The 21,026-nt window shown below is 38.5% G+C and overlaps 1 protein-coding gene across 1 annotated transcript in view; it reads left to right on the top strand.

Moving 5' to 3' along the window:
• The window catches only part of LOC111861610 (NFX1-type zinc finger-containing protein 1), a 76,246-nt gene that overhangs the window by 29,729 nt on the left and 25,491 nt on the right, over positions 1-21,026 (top strand). The window contains exons 7-8 of the mRNA XM_033750390.1: positions 5,639-5,918; positions 12,076-12,391. Coding sequence (XP_033606281.1) covers positions 5,639-5,918; positions 12,076-12,391 — 596 coding nt within the window. The remainder of the gene's footprint in view (positions 1-5,638; positions 5,919-12,075; positions 12,392-21,026) is intronic.

Genomic DNA, 21,026 nt, shown 5'->3' on the forward strand with positions numbered 1-21,026 from the left:
AAAGGAGAGATTCTATGAAGAACTAGAACAGGTATTTGATAAATTCCCGAAGTACCCTATGAATGTTTTGTTAGGAGATTTCAATGCCAAAGTAGGGAGGGAAGACATTTTCAAACCAGTGATTGGGAATGAGAGTTTGGATGAAATTAGTAACAATAATGGAGTTAGAGTAGTAAACTTTGCCACATCAAAAAGTATTATTGTCAAAAGTACAATGTTCCCACATCGTAACATCCATAAATTTACTTGTACATCTCCTGATGGGAACATATACAGTCTAATAGACCATATTTTGATAGATAGGAGATGGCATTCAAGTATCCTTCATGTCCAATCATTCAGGATAGCAGATTGTGATATTGACCACTACCTGGTGGTGGCAAAAGTTAGGAAAAAACTGGTAGTGAGCAAACAAACAACTCACAGAGTTCATATGAAGAGGTTCAATCTCAGGAAATTAAATGAGGTAGAGAGTAAAGAGCAGTATTGTGTTGAAATCTCAAATAGGTTCACGACTTTGGAAAACTTGGACACTGAGGTGGATGTTAATAAAGCTTGGGAAACTATTGGAGAGAATATAAAAATGTCTGCCAAAGAGAGTCTAGGTTATGAACCAAAGAAGCATAAGCCATGGTTCGATGAAGGATGCTCAAAATTATTAGATCAAGGAAAGCAGGCCAAATTGCAGTGGTTACAGGATCAAAGTGAGTTAAATGGGGATAATCTGAACAATATAAGACTTGAAACCACCGGGCATTTCAGGAAAGAAAGAGGGAATATCTGAAAGACAAAATTGATGAGCTTGCAATGAAAAGTAAGAACAAGAACATTAGAGACCTGTATAGGGAGTAAATTATTTTAAGAGGGGTTACCAGCATAGCAGTCTCTTAGTGAAGGATGAGAATGGTGATCTGCTTGCAGATTCCCACAATGTTTTGAATAGGTGGAGGAACTAATACTCTCAGTTATTGAATGTACATAGGGTCAGTGATGTTAGGCAGACAGGAGTCCATACAGCTGAGCCGTTAGTACCTGATCCTAGCCCTTTTGAAGTTGAAAGTGCTATTGCAAAATGAAACTGTATAAATTGCCAGGTAGTGATCAAATTCCTGCAGAACTTATTCAAGCAGGAGGCGATATATTACGTTCTAAGACCTACAAGCTAATTACTTCTATTTGGCATACGGAAAACTTGCCAGATCAGTGGAGGAGTCTATTACTGTACCATTTCACAAGAAGGGTGATGAAACTGACTGTAGTAATTATTGGGGGATATCACTGCTATCAACTATATTCTTCTCTCAAGGTTAAGTCCATATATAAATGAAATTATTGGGGATCATCAGTGTGGGTTTCGACATAACAGATCAACTACAGATCAGATCTTTTGCATTCGTCAGATATTGGAGAAAAAATGGGAGTACAATGAGCCAGTACATCAGCTATTCATAGACTTCAAGAAAGCCTAGGATTCAGTTAGGAGGGAAGTATATCGTACAGTATTCTGATAGAGTTTGGGATACCCATGAAACTAGTTAGGTTGATTGAAATGTGTTTAAACGAAATGTATAGTAAAGTCCATGTAGGTAAACATTTGTCTGATAAATTTCCTATCCAGAATGGTCTAAAACAAGGAGATGCTTTATCGCCACTCCTTTTCAACTTTGCTTTAAAATATGCAATTAGGAAGGTCCAGGGAAACCAGGTGGGACTGAAATTAAACAGTACACATCAGCTGTTGGTCTATGCCGATGATGTGAATCTACTGGGTGATAATGTAGATACCATAAAGAAAAACACAGAAACTTTAATTGATGCAAGTAAATAGGTTGGTCTAGAAGTAAACATGGAGAAAACTAGGTATACACATACTACTCTGTCCAAAAAGTATCCGACCTTGGGCCGGAAAAAAAATTTTGTATCTGGGTTGTTACAATATCTAATCGCCTTCAAAGTAGGCCCCTTGTGACTCCACACACTTAGCCAGTGGTCCTTCCATCACTGGAAGCAATTCTGGAAGGCTTCTTTTGGAATGGTGTGCAGCTGCACCATCGTGTTCTGTATGATGTCCTCACGGCTGTCAAAACGGCAGCCTTTTAGCAGTGTCTTCAATCTCGGGAACAGCCAGAAACCACAAGGAGCCATGTCAGGAGAGTAGGGAGCCTGGCAAACCTGCGGAATGCTGTGCTTGGCCAGGGAACCCTGGATCAGGTGTGATGAATGAGCTGGGGCGTTGTCATGATGCAGCTACCAGTTGCGTGCGTCCTACAGCTCCGGTCTCTTGCGCCGAACTGCATCACGAAGATGGCGGAGGACTTCTTGGTAGTACTCCTTATTGACAGTCTGGCCTAATGGTGTGTACTCATGATGCACAACACCCCAGTAATCGAAAAAAAAAACCGCCAGTATCACCTTCACATTGCTCCAAACCTGTCGTGCTCTTTTGGGCCTCGGGGATGTTGGATGCTTCCATTGTGATGCCTGGACCTTGTTTTCCGGGTCATATCCGTACACCCACAACTCGTCACCAGTGATCACAGTCTTCAGGAACTCAGGATCCCTGTTGGCGCACTCCAGCCTATCCTGCATGACCTCAAGGCAGAGTTGTTGCTGCTCCGGTGAAAGCAGCTGGGCACAAATTTTGCTGCCACTCTTCGCATGCCCAAATCCTCAGTTAAAATTGTGTTTGCGGAACCTCTGCTGATCCCAACCTCATCAGCAACTTCCTGGATGGCCAAACGATGGTCCTCCATGATCAGTGTCTGCACTTTTTCAATGACATCAGCATTTTGGCTCGTTGACGGTCTGCCAGAACGCTGCTCACTGTCCGCCGACATACGGCCATCTTTAAACCGGTTGAACCACTCTTTAATTTGATTGACCCCCATTGCATCGCCGAAAGCCTGCTTAATTTTGTGGATTGTTTCCACTTAGGTATCCCCAAGTTTCTGACAAAACTTAATGCATTATCGCTCTCCAAGCATTCTGTCATCTTGAGTGAAACGAGAATGTGACAAACATGTGTTACACCACTTCACTATCTGGCAGCCACAGATGCATCCGGCAGTGTTGCGAGTCAGCAAAAAATCACGCATGCGCACTGTTTCCCCACCCCTTTGGCCATTACTTAGAGCGGAAAAAATAAAGTGGGATACTTTTTGGACATACAGTATGTTGCTGTCTCATCACCAAAATGCAGGGCAAAATCATGACATAAAGATAGGAAACAAATATTTTGAAAATGTGGCACAGTTCAGATATTTGGGAACAGTGATAACAAATCAAAACCTGATTCAGGAGGAAATTAAGAGGAGACTGAACTCGGGTAATGCTTGCTACCATTCAGTCCAGAACCTTTTGTCTTCTCGTCTGCTGTCCAAAAACGTAAAAATTAGAATATACAAAACTATAATTTTGCCTGTGATTCTGTATGGGTGTGAAACTTGGTGTCTGACATTAATGGAGGAACATAGACTGAGGGTGTTTGAGAACAGGGTGTTGAGGAGAATATTTGGACCGAAGAGGGATGAAGTGACAGGAGGTTGGAGAAAACTGCACAGTGAGAAGTTTCGTAACTTGTACTCTTCTCCAAGTATAATTAGAATGATCAAGACAAGGAGGATGAGGTGGGCAGGGCGTGTAGCACGAATGAGGCCAAAAAGAAATGCATATAGGATTGGTGGTCAAGCCAGAAGGAAAGGGACCACTGGGGAGACCAAGACGTAGGTGGATGGACAATATTAAAATGGATCTTAGAGAGATAGGATGGTATGGTATGGATTGGATTGATCTGGCTCAGGATAGGGACCAGTGGAGGGCTCTTGCGATCATGGTAATGAACCTTCAGGTTCCATAAAATACTGGGAAATTCTTGAGTAACTGCAGAATTGGCGGCTCCTCCAGAAGGGCTCAGCTCCATGAGTAAGTAAGTAATCGCAATATATCTGTTCTTTACTGTCTTTTATGTTTAACAACATAAATTCATGTCAATTTATATCTGATATACACAATAGAAAAAGAAGGCAGGGTTATAATTTTAATCTTTATCAACCTTCAGCCCATTGGTCACTGTATCTCAAGGAAGCTTATTATATGGGTATCAGGATGTTTATTAATCTTCCTGTTTTCATAAAGCAATTATATAACAATCCTGTTGATTTTAAACTGGCTTTGAAAAAATTCTTATGTGGTCATTCATTTTATACTTTAGATGAATATTTTGATTCTAGATATGACAAGAATAATGATACTATTCACTTGTAATGGTTGTCTGCCAAATATTGTTGTATGTTGTGTAATGTTTTGATGGATTATGAATGTTTATATTGCTCTTCCTATATAACTGTTTCCACATCCTCAGTTGTATGGATCTATGGAATGAAATAAAAAACTATGAACTAACTATGTTAGTGATGAGAGAACAGGATTTGCAAGTGCCTAAAAACAAAATGATCAGAGAAATAGAGGCTACTACATTAAGGAATTCTGTGACTCATGGAGCTCAGATTAGCTTTTGTCATCAGGTTGCATCTCTGCCTGAATTGTTCATACCATCATTTCTTTTGGTGGCAAACTGTCTACTCTCTCCTTGGAAACATGGCAGTCAGTTTTGTATACTCCTCGATTTGTGATTGACATTTCCTGAAAAGTCATGGAAGGTGAAATCATATAATTTACACATAAAAATTAATATAAATGTCTCGAGTTCTGCTACAAGTGTATATTCTCGCAGTTGCTTAAACTGATTGTCATGTGTAACATGGTACGTCTGAACCATAATGCACTTTGTGTTAGCTTTGTTCCTGATTGTGGAGACTGTGACTTGAGTCACTGTGTACTTTGAGATAGCTCTTTTCCTAAGGATGGAGACTGTGTAACTTCAGTCATTGTGTACTTTGAGTTAGCTCTTTTCCTAAGGATGGAGACTGTGTAACTTGAGTCATTGTGTACTTTGAGATAGCTCTTTTCCTAAGGATGGAGACTCTGTAACTTGAGTTGTAGGTTACTTGTATTTTAATTAAACTTAATGTGCATATCATGCCACCCGAGGCCATCTCAATGGCATATTTATAAATCCTACCAATCAGTAGCACCAACACTGCAGCCCCTCAGATTGTTGAGGTAATAACCTTATTATAACTTGAATGCCTGATAGATTGTTGTGAAACTTGTTGTGCATGTTATACTGTCAGCTGAGGCCATCTCAACTCAACAGCTTACTTCATCAATCCATTCCATCAGTATGCCTGATAGATTGTCATGAAACTTGTTGTGCATGTCATACTGTCAGCTGAGGCCATCTCAACTCAACAGCTTACTTCATCAATCCATTCCATCAGTAATGCCGATGTTTCAGTCTCTCAGAACCTTGACAATTCTTGAATGCTTGAACTGATGGTCGTGAAACTTGGCATATATATCATGCCACCTGATGTCATCTTGACAGCATACTTCATGAATCCCTCCTTTCCTTAATGCCAACACTGCACCCTCTAAAATTGTATTGTTTTACTGACTTCATTATGCCTTCATAGGCAAGTGTTTTTCTATTTGCTTCAATGAGCAAATTGTAGTTAAAGGGAAGTAGGTGATAGTTTTTGTGAGAACCTCTTGTTATTTATTTTAATGATTGATGCAGGTAACATGGACAATTTAACAAGGAGCAGCAAAATCTGGCCAAAGATCAAGGAAACATTGAAGAAACAACAGGCCTTGGGTACAGATTTGACATTGAGATGTCAGGTACATCCATCAGTGTTCACTAGAGTTTGCACTGCAGCAGATTTCCACAAAGTTCCAGAAGGTGGATGTTCACAAGTTTGTGGAGCTGAACTTCCATGTGGACACAAATGTAAACGTGTTTGTCATGTCCAAGACCGGGACCATGGGGACATTTTGTGTTTTGATCTATGTGAGAGGTGAGAATTGTATTAATTTCTTAACTCTTAATGTCCACTGCCATGCAGCACTATGCTTGAGTTCGGATAAACCTACATATATTTTCAATAATATACATAAACTATGAAATACATTTTTTTCAGAAAAGTTTGTATTAATACTTGGGACTGTGCCTCATATGATTGCTTTGGAAGATCATCATGATTAAGATAAATATGCTTCTGTTTGCATTTTCTTCCAGTATGTGTTTACATTCAACTTCCAATATTTACATTTTACTAACATAAATACTCAGAAAAATGGATACATCATGTAAACTTGTGTTCTCTCTCCAGCAGCCATCACTAGTGTAGCCGTTTAGTTTCCGTAGGCACACTGTCGCCACAGATAAGGTGAAGGTGGCCGCAGCCGTTCACTGTGAAGGGTTTAGGTGGATGCAGCTGCTTGCTGTGAATTGCCTTTTAGCGACTCCAAGGAAGCAGTCGATGATGTAGCATCACCTTTGTAGTTGTCTGGGCGCCACCCAGTCAGGGAACATGAGACTATCACCTGGGCTGTTAAGTGGGCCTTGGCTTCAACGAAGGCGGTCAAACAAAACTCGCTACAACTTCACAACACATACACTTTATTTTACATTGAAGGATTACATCGTTGTTATAATTGTAATGAGGAACACATGTAGTCCTTTGTTCCTCCTTTGAAGAACTACGCGATCACGCGTCTTTTAACAGTTCAAGTATGTACCAGGCTTTGTCTGTCTTTGAACAAGGAAATGTGTTACCACCCTAGTGCCGCTAGGCATGACATCATACAGTAATAGGCTTTTTTCATTGGTTATACATTGGGAAGTACCTCTGTAAAGTCCCTGGCTACATGTTCTTGGGGCTTACATCACGCATTAAAAACACAAAGCGGAGCCCCTGGACTATAAATTTACGTATGACATCACGCTACATTGCATCATCTGCTACTTAATGTATAGTCCATGTCATCTTATATTGTGTGATAATGTTCGCAATTCCTTCAAATTCATACTTTGAGTTTTGTAAATTAAATAGTTACATAAAATATAAATGTATACATAAATTGGGCAAAGTATATTACTAAAAAGGAATAATTGGTTACAATCTCCCAAGTAATTTTTTTTTTCTGTAATGAAGTGAATGAAACAACATTTACTTCATATTCGCCTTAATATGAATGGTTGTACTTCCTTACACTTAATCAAAAGAATTATTATGAGTAGTAAAGTTTAACAATAGGTAAAATTCTTGCAAATTAAAGTTCTTTAACTCATGGTAATACACAATACATATGAAGTTTGATAACAGGTAACCTTTTGCAAAATTGAATTTCTCCTGACCCATTATGATATATTTTGTGCCTGTTGATTATTTGTTCATAGCACTTTAAAACTGATTAGGATATCAAAGTGATAAAGCTTTCACTAAATGTCACTGCCTTCTATGGGGTTTCACGTCTTAGTTAACACTTAACTGTGTTCATTATGAGCGTTCTTGAAACAGCATTTTTTTTCGTAAACAGTGTGTTCTTATTATTGTTTACTATCACTGAAATGTTTACATATTTCACTTGCTAACTGAAAATTTTAGGTTTCACTTCTCATTATTATCATACATTGGTTGCATTCATGTTAACTATGTTGACCTACAGCTATGTACATATAGCTTCACATTACACCTGTTGTTGTGAGTATGTTACCTATGTACGTTTTAGCTATAATTTCTTCTTCTTTCAAATTTACAAAATGAAACTTCATCTGCTTTGTAAGTTTCATCAACTCAAGACTTTGTAACTGTATTTTACATCTGAAGTTCTATATAACATACAAAATTTCAAAAAAATAAATTCTAAATCCTAATTGTCTTTCGTACATACAAAACGAGACCAGAATGTTATCCATGTAGAAAACTACATCATCATCATCATCATCATCACTGGCACGGCAGCCCTTTGTAAGCCCTGGCCTTCCTCAAGATTGCTTGCCATTCTTCTCCATTCGATGATACATTCCTCCAGTTCTTTGCACCCAGAATTCTTATGTCCTGCCACACACACATTCTTCCCATCTTAATCTTGGTCTTCCCACTTTCCTATTTCCTTCTGGTTTAGTATTAAGTATTTTCTTAATCGCTCTGTTCTCGCTGGCACTTATTATGTGTCCAGCCTATTCAAGTCTTTTCACCTATATAATTCCAGTAATGTTTGGTTCATTAAATAGTTTGTGTAGCTCATGGTTATGCCTCTTCCTCCATATTCCATTTTCTTCCACTGGTCCAAAGATATATCTCAAGATCATCCTTTCAAATATACGTAACAGTCTTTCATCTGATCTTGAAGAAAACTATAAAAGTCTCAGTATTATTTCGTAGGTTAGCTTAAAAGCTTTTGCAAATGCAAATAAAAAAGATTTCTCAAATTATATAGTTAGACCCATCAAATCTTCTATAATGGTTCTTGCAGGAGATGTGTCCATTCAGAATCAGTGATGTTATACTAATTAACTCTGCGAGCATCTATTCAGATTCTAGGCTTCTTGTCATTTTGTTGTACAACTGCCGTTAAAGGGTTCAGAAAAGAGGAGTTTCCAATTTCCAAAATATTGCCATTTATCATCTGATCTATCTGTGATGTAACAGCTGGCCTTAAAGCAAATTAAATAGGTCAACTGTATCCCACTACAGGCCACTTGAAACTCTTAACTAAACAGCTTATATTTCCCTGGTCGTGAAGTCATATTATCTATGTATTTAACTAGCACTCTGAAAAGTTAAGTTTTCTACAACACGTCGAAATTCAAATATATAATAGGTATATAAAAACATGCGTGCATTCAAATTCAACGTTGTATCAAAATTTCGAAGCAATCGGTGAAGAACTTTCGGAGATTTTCGATCGGTAACAAACGAACATTTACATTTTAATTTATATAGATTATATACATGTCACACCTGTGACAGGTTGGTTGGTTGAAGTATTAATTGTACTCAATATTAATCTACTGTAACATGTTATACGTCGTCCATCGAATACCAACAGATCGTTGCCTAGGAATAACCGTGGCAATGAACTGTTGAAACAGCGGAAATAGTGCATTTCTGCGGCAATGAGCACAGAACACGTGAAATCGAACCCTGGGCAAAAGTGCCCTCTATTGCGTTCGACACCAGGTTATAATAGTCCAGCTCCAAAGAGTTGTTCGGTGATACTGGACATGATAAGAATTGTACTCGCTGGTGTAAAAGTGAGCGTTCAATAACTTATTCACTGAATCCGAGACGTACGTGGAAGTTATTTGTCGCACTGAATAGGAGACACGTGACCACAACAACGTTACATAGGTAACACACAACATATTCTTATTATCAAAGTGCACGTAAATAATGCAACAATTTAAAAGACATCAAGAATATGTCACTCACTAAAAATGTATTTTAATACTTTATGATGTTAAAATCATTAAAAATGTCCATCTATCTATATAAATAAAAATGTAAATGTTCGTTTGTTCAGGATCTTAAATTCCCAAAAGTTCTTCACTCATTGCTTTGAAATTTTGACATAACGTTGCATTCGAATACACGCGTGTCACACCTGTGACAGGTAAAAACGTCACATGTTTGGAATCCAGGAGTCACTTCAATAGTAACGCTAGAACAGACCGTTGCATAGGTAGTGACAATAGCGGTATTGTAGCCCCAACAGTTGGCTGTTGCCAAGGAAGTAACAATAGCGATACCGTAATCCCAACATTGAGCCATTATGTCGAGAACATAGAATCTCCACGGTTACGATGAATACACGGAGCGTTCCCACAGAGACAACGAAATAACAGTGGGTCGTTGCGTAGGAAACGCCGAATCAACAAAGCACCGTTTCCACAGTTATAACTAAGGCTCATATGCCTAGCAGTGGCCGAGGGTATAACAGGGGGGTTCAATTCATTCGCCCAGTTAGTCTGGAATAACCGCCGAAGAAGTGAGTCTGTAGCCCCAACAGTTGGCCATTTTGATTTAGTTATTTCGTGTGACGTTGCGTTGGATTTGGGCTGTGTCGTTTACCATAGCGTTCATTTCATGAGTATAGTTTGTTTTTCATTTCGTTTTCTTAACTGTTTGTTACGCCACCTGTCATGCCGTGGCGACAGGGTGGCGTGGAGGTATCCCCGCTTTCACCTTCTGTCCTGCAGTCACAGGGGGTGGGCTAAGGAAACTGCTAAATTACTTCCTCCATCATTGCTTCATTGGCTAGGAGCACACTGTTCAGAGGGCTTGTCAGGAGGGCGCGGGTGCGAAATGTGGTAAGGGAGGAATTCACATTAACAGAAACCCACTCTCTCACCCTATGCTTCCCTATATTAGTATAAACAATCAATATACAGTTATATACATTTTAGTAATATCACAATTATAGAGCCTACTGGTGTCGGATTGCCATTACACTTTCTTAGACGATTCTTGGACCTCATCTTTCTCTTTTCACCCAGTTGCGGGTCGCTAGTCTCCTCTTTCTCCTGTTCTACTCAACCACTGTATATATATATATACACATCCCTGCCGCTAGACACACCCTCTGCAGTCTCTACATTATGCCTGTCTACCTCTGCATCACTCCGTTGGATCACTCTTACGCCCTGTACACTTGTATTGTTCCTAACTCATGTCCCATTGGAGGAGTTACACTTTAATAATATCACAATTATTAAGCATGGCGATAAGAGTAGTTCCACTTACTTGGGTTGAGTCTGCAGACGGATGGTGTTGCCTGCTGTCTAGTCGGTGCCCATTCTGGCGTGGCCTTCGGCCGCAAATGGGCCAAAATTACTGTTTGAATAATCCCCCTAATAATTTGCTCTCCGGGTTATATACCTTTATTCATGCTAACTCATTACTTTCATGGGGGGGGGGGCCTAAGCCCGCCTATAATGACGTCTTGTCCCAAGTGGTTGGCTGGGATCCTTAGGGTGGACACACCCCTTCTACTGCTAGACCATTTGGCTAACACTTTTGCCTGCAAACGTCCCTCCCTTCACTCAAGTGTAAATTCTGTAGTTAGCAGTTCGATATACATTCAACGTCATTCTGCTGACAAGACATCGACGCGTCAAAGGCTAATGGCCATCTAACTCCATACGCAGAAATTCCTTGAAGTTTCTTAACCCTTCTTACATCCTCTTTCGTACGTCTTACAAGTATTTCCCAAAACTGATTCTATCCTAACCAACATTTTTCCCTAAAATACAAAAAGTTAAATACTCTTTTAACATATTACCAGGAGTCGGCCTTCACGGCACAACACTGTTCTCCTTATTTTTCAGAAAACTGAGCCACAGCAACACGTGGCCAGGTACAGCTAGTTCTGAATAAAAAGAGTGAAATTTTGAAAATAATTCACGTCTTGTATTTTTAATGAACACAGTCATGAACAGAACCTGGACACACTGTGTATGTGATGTTTTGCTGTAGGCTGTTGAATTCCTGTTGGTACTGATTACGAAAATGTTTATGTTCAGAGGTGTCCATAAGGAGAAATATGGCAATGTGAGGTATGGAGAGCGCAAAGTAAGGGAATTCAGTTCTTCTGGAAATGTGCTGCAGGGTAGCTTGCTCCACTGTCCAGGGTTACATTGAGCAAAGCAGTGTCCTGCAGAAACTCTTGCATTCTGGGAGATTACCAGTTTGAACTGTGTATCAGACTTTTCTGTATTTTTCCATCAACATAGTTTTTTTTACTCATTCATTGCAGTTTTATGGCCACTTAATCACAACAATGGACACAAGGAATGGGATTTTTTCTTTCACACCTACCAGTGTAATTTGTATACTTCATATAGTGAGTTATGGTATAACATGATTATTAGGGAACACTTCCTTCATAACATGAGTCCATTTTTTATGTGATTTGATCAAGTATGTTTTGACTGGAGAAAAGAGGATATTTATGTGTGGTGTGAGGAGAGAAGTTTTAACTGTTTTCATTACAGTTTTTCGGTGACACAGGGTTTTTCGACAACAAGTGTTGTGTTATAGCAGAAGTGAAGGTACGTCAATGATTCGACTGAACTGAACATCCATGCTTTTCCTCATGTGTTCCTATTTATTAATTTATTCCAGTGATACATGAATGGGTGATTGCCATAGTTTGCTTTCTGTCTAGGATACCAGAGAATTGTAAACTACAGCATAAGTGCAGAAAATTATGTTCTGAAAAATGTGGGAACTGCAAAACTCCTGTACCAAGAACATTACGCTGTGGACACACAATGGATCTGCACTGTTATATTGATGCTGAGGAATACAAGTGTCCAGTGAAAGTGGAGTGTGAATTGATTGATTGTGGGCACAAAGTGAGGAAGCCATGTCACATGGACACAGACCTCATTCGCTGTTCATATCCTTGTGAAGACCGTCTACCATGTGGTCACAGTTGTACATTAAGATGCCACAAAAAGGATGACCCTGATCATCTCCAAGTGAGTATTCATATCTACAAGTTTATATTTGAGTGTTGTGTTGTGTTTCTCATTTAGTGGGAGTACAGGAGGTCAGATGGGATGGAGGCGGCACTGAACCAGCAGGCGAATATACATTTTTCTATGGAAAGGGGACTGAAAATCATGAATTAGATACAGGTTTTCTCGCACATAAGAGAATCGTATCAGCAGTTAAGAGGGTGGAGTTCATTATTGATGGGATGTCATACATAATACTGAGAGGTCACTGGTGTGATATCATCAGTCTGAATGTTCATGCCCCAACAGAAGATAAAAATTATGATATAAAGGACAGGTTCTATGTAGAACTAGAACATGTATTTGATATTTTCCCGAAGTATCCTATGAAAATTTTGTTAGGAGATTTAAATGTAAAGTAGGTAGAAAAGATAGTGTGACATGTCTAGCCGTTGCTGGGCAGCGGGAGGTAGAACGAGTTACCACAAAGACAGACCCTTGATAAACAGTCGGTTGCCAAGTTATGCAACGGTAAGGAAAGCTGTGTTTCTCCATGCCGTGCCAAGTAGAGCCGAAGTGAGCCGAGGTGAGCTGAAGCACGCAGGTTGCTACGCAGCAATAAACAACTCGGCAGTGTTGCCCAGCAGCGCCTGTAAACATGATGTTACGCAACAGTAGTAGCTATCACGTAACTGTTTTCTGTGTTGTCAGTGCAGAAGCTACATAATGAGGAGTATTAGTCAGTGTTGAACCAGTTACTAGACAGAGAGTTAAGATTATTGAGTACGGCAGTATTCAGTATGAGTTGAAGTCCACAGCTATGAGTTGTTCTTGAGTTGTGTTGTGTGAATGGAAGTGACTACAGTAGGAGAAGTAGTTGTGATACTGCAGATGGCAATAATTGTGAATTGTGTAAGTGTAAGAGCAAATGGGCAATAAATTCGCTAAGATCCAAGACGGCATGAAGTTATTTGTCACGTGACACATACCCAACATGTGATAATTTGGTATCAGAAGTGATAGCTACCACTGTTGCATAACGTTGTGTTTACAGGCGTTGCTGGGCAATGCTGCCAATAGTGTTTATTGCTGTGTAGCGATCAACTCACTTCAGCTCAGCTCGGCTCTACTCAGCACAGCACAGAGAAACACTGCTTTCCTTACTGTTGAGCAACTTGGAAACTGACCGTTTATCAAGGGTCTGTCTTCGTGGTAACTCATTCTACCTCCTGTTGCCCAGCAACCATTATACATATCACAGTATTTTGAAACCAACGATTGGGAATGAGAGTTTGCACAAAATTAGTAATCATAATGGAGTTAGAATAGTAAACTTTGCCGCATGAAAATATCTTACTGTCAAATGTACAATGTTCCCACATCGTAATATCCATAAATTTACTTGGACATCTCCTCAGGGGAAGACACACCATCAGATTGACCATATTTTGATAGCTAGGAGACGGCATTCGAGTATACCTGATGTCCGATCATTCAGGACAGCAGATTGTGATACTGACCACCACCTGGTGTTGTCAGAGGTTAGGGAAAGACTGACAGTGAACAAACAAACAATGCAAAGAGTTCATATGGAGAGGTTCAATCTCATGAAATTGGTTGAGGTAGAGGGTAAAGAGCAGTATTGTGTTGAAATCTCAAATAGGTTCACATCTCTGGAAAACTTAGACAATGGGGTGGATGTTAATACAGCTTGGGAAACTAATAGAGAGAATATCAAAGTTTCTGCCAAAGAGAGTATAAGCCATGATTTGATGAAGGATGCTCAAAATTATTGGACCCAAGAAAACAATAAAAAGAGGGAATATCTGAAAGACAGAATTGATGAGCTTTTAATGAACAGTAAGAACAAGAACATTAGAGACCTGTATAGAGGAATAAATGACTTTAAGAGGGGTTACTAACCAAGAAGTAACTTAGTGAAGAATGAGAATCGTGATCTGCATTTTTAATAGGTGGAAGAACTAATTCTCTCAGTTATTGAATTTACATAAAGTCAGTGATATTAGCAGATAGAAATACATGCAGCTGAGCCATTAGTATCTGATCCTAGCCTTTTGAGGCTGAAAGTACTATTGCAAAATTGGAAGGATGTAAATCGCCACATAGTGATCAAATTCTGGGAGAACTTATTCAAACAGGAGGCAAAATATTACTTTTATTTGCTAATTACTGCTCTTTGTCATAAGGAAAAGTTGCCTGATCAGTGGAAGGAGTCTACTATGGTACTAGTTCACAAGAAGGGTGATAAAACTGACTGTAGTAATTAATGGGGGTTATAACTGCTATCAACTTCATACAAAATTTTATCCAATATTCTTCTCTCAAGATTAAGTCCATACATAGATGAAATTATTGGGGATCATCAATGTGGGTTTTGACATAACATAACAGATGAACTACTTATCAGATATTTTGCATTTGGCAGTTAGTGGAGAAAAGTGGGAGTACAATGAGGCAGTACATCAGCTATTCATAGACTTCAAGAAAGTCTATGATTCATTGGGGAAGGAAGTATTGTACGATATTCTGATAGAGTTTGGGATACCCATGAAACTAGTTAAGCTGATTAAAATGTGTTTAAATGATATGTAGTTAGTTATTGGAGAGGGTGGGTTTCCCTATGCGCTTAGACCAGTATTGGTCCAGTGTGCTTCCATCTATGATTTCTACCAGTCTCTATATCCTACCGGTACTGGTGCTTACCATCAGTCCCGCCCAGCCAGCGAGACCGGCTCTACTAACTTAGAGGTATCTATAATGCTTCCCCCATCTACCAGAGGTATTATAGACTGCTGAAGGGCGGGAAACGTCCGTAATTTGGCTCAGTGACCTCCTTCGGAGATATGAGGTTCTTTTACATGCTGTAAAGCTACGACACGGGACCCACGGCTTAAAGTCCCTCCCGGAGGACTTTGTTCCCTGAATTTTTCCACCCTTAAAAATTTGACGACCTCCACCGGGTATTTGAACCCACGTACTACGAGTCATGAGGTGGGAACGTTACCTCTAGACTACGGAGGCCGCTTAAATGATATGTATAGTGAAGTCTGTATGGGTAAACATTTGTGTGGTAATTTTCCTATCCAGAATGGTCTAAAACAAAGAGATGCTTTATTGCCACTGCTTTTCAACTTCGCTGTAGAATATGCCATTAAGAAGGTCGAAAAAAACTAGGTGGGACTGAAATTAAATGAGACACATCGGCTGTTGCCCTATGCTGATGTGAATCTACTGGGTGATAATGTAGATACCATAAAGAAAAAGACACCAACTTTAACTGACGCAAGTAAGGGGGTAGAAGTAAACACAGAGAAAACTAAGTATATGTTGCTGTCTAGTCACCAAAATGCATGGCAAAATCATGACATAAAGATAGGAAACAGATGTTTTGAAAGTGCGGCACAGTTCAGATATTTGGGAACGACGATAACACGTAACAACCTAAATTAGGAGGAAATTGAGAGGAGATTGAACTTGGGTAATGCTTGCTACCATTCAGTCCAGAACCTTTTGATTTCTCATCTGCTGCCTAACAACATAAGAATTAGAATATATAAAACTATAATTTTGCCTGTGGCTCTGTATGGATGTGAAACTTGGTCTCTGACTTTAAGGGAGGAACATAGACTGAGGGTGTTTGAGAACAGGGTGCTGAGGAGAATATTTGGACTCAGGAGATATGAAGTGACAGGAGAGTGGAGAAAACTGCACAATAAGGAGCTCCATAAACTGTAGTATTCTCCACTTGTAATTAGAATGATGAAGTTAAGGAAGATGAGGTGAACAGGGCATGTAGCACAGAAGGCTGAGAAGAGGAACGCATATAGGATATTGGTGGGAAGACAGAAGGAAAGAGACCACTGGGAAGACCAAGGCATAGGTGGGTGGAAAATATTAAGGCGGATCTTAGAGAGAGAGAGGGGGGGATGGATTGGATTGATCTGGCTTGGTATAGGGACCAGTGGAGGGCTGTTGTGAACATGGGAATGAACCTGTAGGTTCCATAAAATGCTGGGAAATTGTTGAGTAGTTACACAATTGGCGGCTTCTAAAGAAGTTCTCGGCTCCATGAGTGACGTAGTTGTGTTTTTCAGCCTGTGTGTGCATGCATATGCATGTGTGCATACACATTTTTATTCATGCATGCCCACAGACACATCAAAGCACATAAACATATACAGTATCATATTATACTGAGCTGTGTGTTTCAGCTTTGTAGGGCCATCATCAGGCTAATATGTTATCACATGTTAGTGACTAGACATGGGGTTTGGATTGGTAATTGGATTTACTGAACTCTTATAACTCGTAACTACATGCATGGACTGCATGGAAAACATCACATTTCTTAGGAATGGATCAGTTCCTCTGTCATCGTGTGTGCAGTCATTGCCACGGAGAGGTGTTTACCATACCATTGTGTAGCAGCGTCCATATCATCTGGCTCCACTATTCTGGCCTTCAGCCAGTCACAATATATGTATGAAATTGCTCTTAATTGCTTGTATAGTTGGGACTGGTCAGTCTACTCATGGTTTTTGTAATGCACATAAATTTAAAATATTAATGTACTTATATCCTGTTTGAAATGTGCCATGCACAAGAAGATAGTCCACCCAAGAAGATAAGTTTTAAAGGCAGGTATTGAACGTTTTGTACAGGTTACATATTAGTAACACTGATACTCTCAAATCAATCTATTTTGCTTACTTTCACTCTTCAATGAAGTATGGAATAATTTTCTGAGGTAATTCATCAGACAGTAAAAAGGTATTTACATTGCAAAAGAAAATTGTTAGAATCATGATGGGTGTCAAATCCCATAGTTCCTGTAGAGATCCATTTAAGAGACTACAGATCTTAACTTTTCCTTGTGAATATATATATATATATATGAATGAATATATATTGTGACATGTTGCGCACTGGAGGACCCCTACCTCCCCAGCGGCATGTGGTGGTAACGTAGCGCTCCCTCCCCCCCTCCGCAGTGGCGTAACACGGCGCGAGGTAACAGCGTTGCTAGGCTATACGCAAACACGGTGACACGGCACTGCTTCCTACTGTGACGTGGCGGGCGACCCTAGCAACAGCGAACGGAATAAAAGCCGGCTGAGCAGCAAGCGAGTGTCAGTGTGTTATCAACAGTTCTCATGGTAGCAGCCTGCGAGTGTGCGATAACTAAGAAGTCAGCGAGCGGAAGACTTATTGTGTGCTTTCGAGACTTAGTGAGTGCTGTAGTACAGTTATATTTGGAGTGTGTAATTCAGGGAGATTTGTATAGCTCCCGCGTTATTAGTACGTGAAGACTGTGGTTGTAAGGTTTGTAAAGTGTGGAAACCCGCAACTGTGTTATAATTAATTGTAGCCGTGATTTGTAGGTTGTTAAATAAACCAATTAACTATCTCTACGGCGTATTCAGTAACCCAACACGTTACAATATATTCATATATATTCATATTCATATATATAATGTGTCGTGTGTTAACACTGTGTACATCCGCATTTGTCTGAAAATGTTCTTCGTTATTTGTAATGAAGTTTATTCATTAATAAACTTCATTACAAATAATGAACATTTTCCTTTATTAATTAATATATATATATATATATTTAAATAAACTTCATTACAAATAACGAAGAACATTTTCAGACAAATGCGCATGTACACAGTGTTAACACAAGACACAAACACTGTCTTCATAAACCAATTGCTAACCCCTCATGCTTTCAGAAAAGCGCATATTATGCTGGGATCAATATTTTTAATAACCTGCCATCTGATCTCAAAGGTCTTATGAATGAAAAGGCATGATTTAAAATTATACTGAAACAATACTTAAAAACAAATTCATTCTACTCTGTTGATGAATACCTATTGTCTAGAGAATAAGTTACATATCTTTAAATAGCCTTGTGTGTAGTCACTGTCTATTCTTGGTTTCACTTGTGTGAGAACTCCATTGGGACTGTACATATGTTTTGTATTTATATGACATATTCCACATCCTGCAGTTATTTTGACTAACTTTGGATCCATGGAATGCAATGGAATGTTATGTTACAAGATTTTGTCAGATTATATTATGTGTGTGCAGAAACAAACATAAATGAAATATGTTGCAGTGCATACCAGCACTCTACTTATAATCTAATGGAGAATATTTATAGGGCTTTAAACAACAAATATATAGCGGGTGGAATTTTTTGTGATCTGAGTAAGGCTTTTGACCGAGTAAATCATGATATATTGCTATCAAAAATGGAATTTTATGGAATTGAAGGAGCTGCTCAGAAACTATCCTATTTGAGAGGAAGATACAAGAGAGTAATTTTGTATGAAAATGGGAGTAAATGTTGTTCTGAATGGAAAGAAATACAGTGCAGAGTGCCTCAGGGCTCTGTATTAGGCCCAGTGCTCTTTTTACTATATGTAAATGACTTACCAAAAATTATATCTGACCTATCCAAACCAATATTATTTGCAGACGATACAAGTATCCTTATCTTTGATAAGGATCCTGCAAAATTTAAAATTAGAACAAATAAATTATTTGAGATGATAAATGAATGGTTTAGGAAAAATGAGCTAGTAATAAATTATGAAAAAACTTATTTTCTACAGTTTAGAACTGAAAACAGTAAAAGTTAGTTCAAGTTAGTTATTTAAACAATCAGATTCCAAGTATTTCTAATATATCGTTTCTGGGATTAAAAATTGAAAATTTTTTAAAATGGGAAAGTCATATTGATGCAGTAATTGATAAGTTAAACAGATCCTGTGTTGCAGTCCAATCAGTTAAATCCTTTTTACCACTGGAGACATTAAAAATGATGTATTTTTCATATGTACATTCTATAATAACGTATGGATTAATATTCTGGGGTAACTCCCCGCATAGTATAAAAGTGTTTAGGATGCAGAAAAGGATACTTAGGATTATAACAAACACAACAAAGAGAACATCGTGTCGTAATTTGTTTCAGGAATTGGATATCCTCCCCCTACAAGCTCAATATATATTGTCGATTTCCCTGTTTGTTATAGTAAATAAGGAATTATTCACATTCAACTCACAAATGCATAATTGTAGTACCAGATCTATCTGTGATCTGCATTATCCGCAAACTAGTCTAACACAATTCCAAAAAGGAATATGTTACATGGGGGTAAAGATCTTTAATCATTTGCCACCAAAAATCAAATCTATGTCTAATGACTTGAAAAATTTTAAAATTCAGTTGACAACATTTTTATTGCAAAACTCTTTTTATACATGTGATGAATTCTTTAGTAACAAATTTGCCTAGAAATAAGGATAATAGCATAAACAATTTTAATGTTGCATAATTTTATGTATAGTGATGTAAGACTGTAAGACTGTTTTTTTTAATCTATCATAATGATTATAAGCTGTACATATATATTTATAATTGTACTGTACTATATTAACTATGTGACTGGTTCTATATCTATGTATATGGATTTATGGAATATACAATAAATGAATGAATGGTGGTAGCTGGACTGACTTTCTGCCCTTGGCTAGCTGATAGTGTGGTTTTTGTGTGCAGGGTTATGTGTGGTAGGAGAAAGTTTGCAGAATTGGATCTAACTTTGAGCATGTTACTACCTCCAAGTTTTAACCACTGAGCAGTGTACATCATGTGATGACCTCTAAACATCTTGTTAGATGTTTCCTTGCATTTCCTTGTATATTATGTTTCTTGATTGGTGAATGGAGTTGAAAATTTTTCTGGGTTTGTGCTTCATGTTTAAGTTAAAAGATGTAAAGTCCTTAATATAAAATGATTCATAGCACTGTCCAGTGTGATTGAGTTATAAAAGTTGTATTTCAATATGTCATTTTCCTTAACTTGTTTCAGTCAGTTTAACCATCTTCTGAAATGACACGATCAACATTCTGGAAACCACTATTACAATGTCATTGATATTTATAAGTTATCATAACTAAATTATTTACACAGTCAAGTATTTAAAAGTAAAGTTATAAAAACTTTTTGTTAAAACTAGAGCCAATGGTCTGTGCCTTGCAATTTCTTCTCACTAAAGGAAGAAGACTGTCTATCATGACGTGGTTTCGATGTCTGCAGAACAGGAAGTAGCAATTATGGTATGGGTATTATGCGGAGTTTATAAACCTAATTTTATGTGACAGTGAGTGTTTTATTTTAGTTCTGCATTTAGTGTTTTGGTCCCATTGTGCAGAGCACTTTGTGTTGTTGTACTAGTCTAAGGTATATAGTGTCGCATATTTATACCCCTTGTGTGTCATGCAGTATGTGGGCAAATGCTGACTCATCTTTTTAAAAATGTATGTGCTTTGTATCTCGTTAAATTCCTGCCGGTTTGGTCAGTGTACACTTTATGGCAGCTTGGCATGTTAATTATAAAGTCCACTTTGCTCATAAGAGTTCGTTTTTGCTTCTCCTTTAGTAGTTTGCCCATGGTGGAAGTTGTTTTATATGCTATCTTTATCTTTATGTTGGTGTTTTGATGAGTTTCATAACTTTCCTTATGTAATTTCCTGTGTAAGTGAAGGATATCCATCTTTTTTCTTTGGTTCTGTTTTCCAAATTATTCTTCCATAGTTCCTTGTTTTTGTTATTTTC

The sequence above is a fragment of the Cryptotermes secundus genome, unplaced genomic scaffold (genome assembly GCF_002891405.2).
Source record: "Cryptotermes secundus unplaced genomic scaffold, Csec_1.0 scaffold4367, whole genome shotgun sequence".
NCBI lineage: Eukaryota > Metazoa > Arthropoda > Insecta > Blattodea > Kalotermitidae > Cryptotermes > Cryptotermes secundus.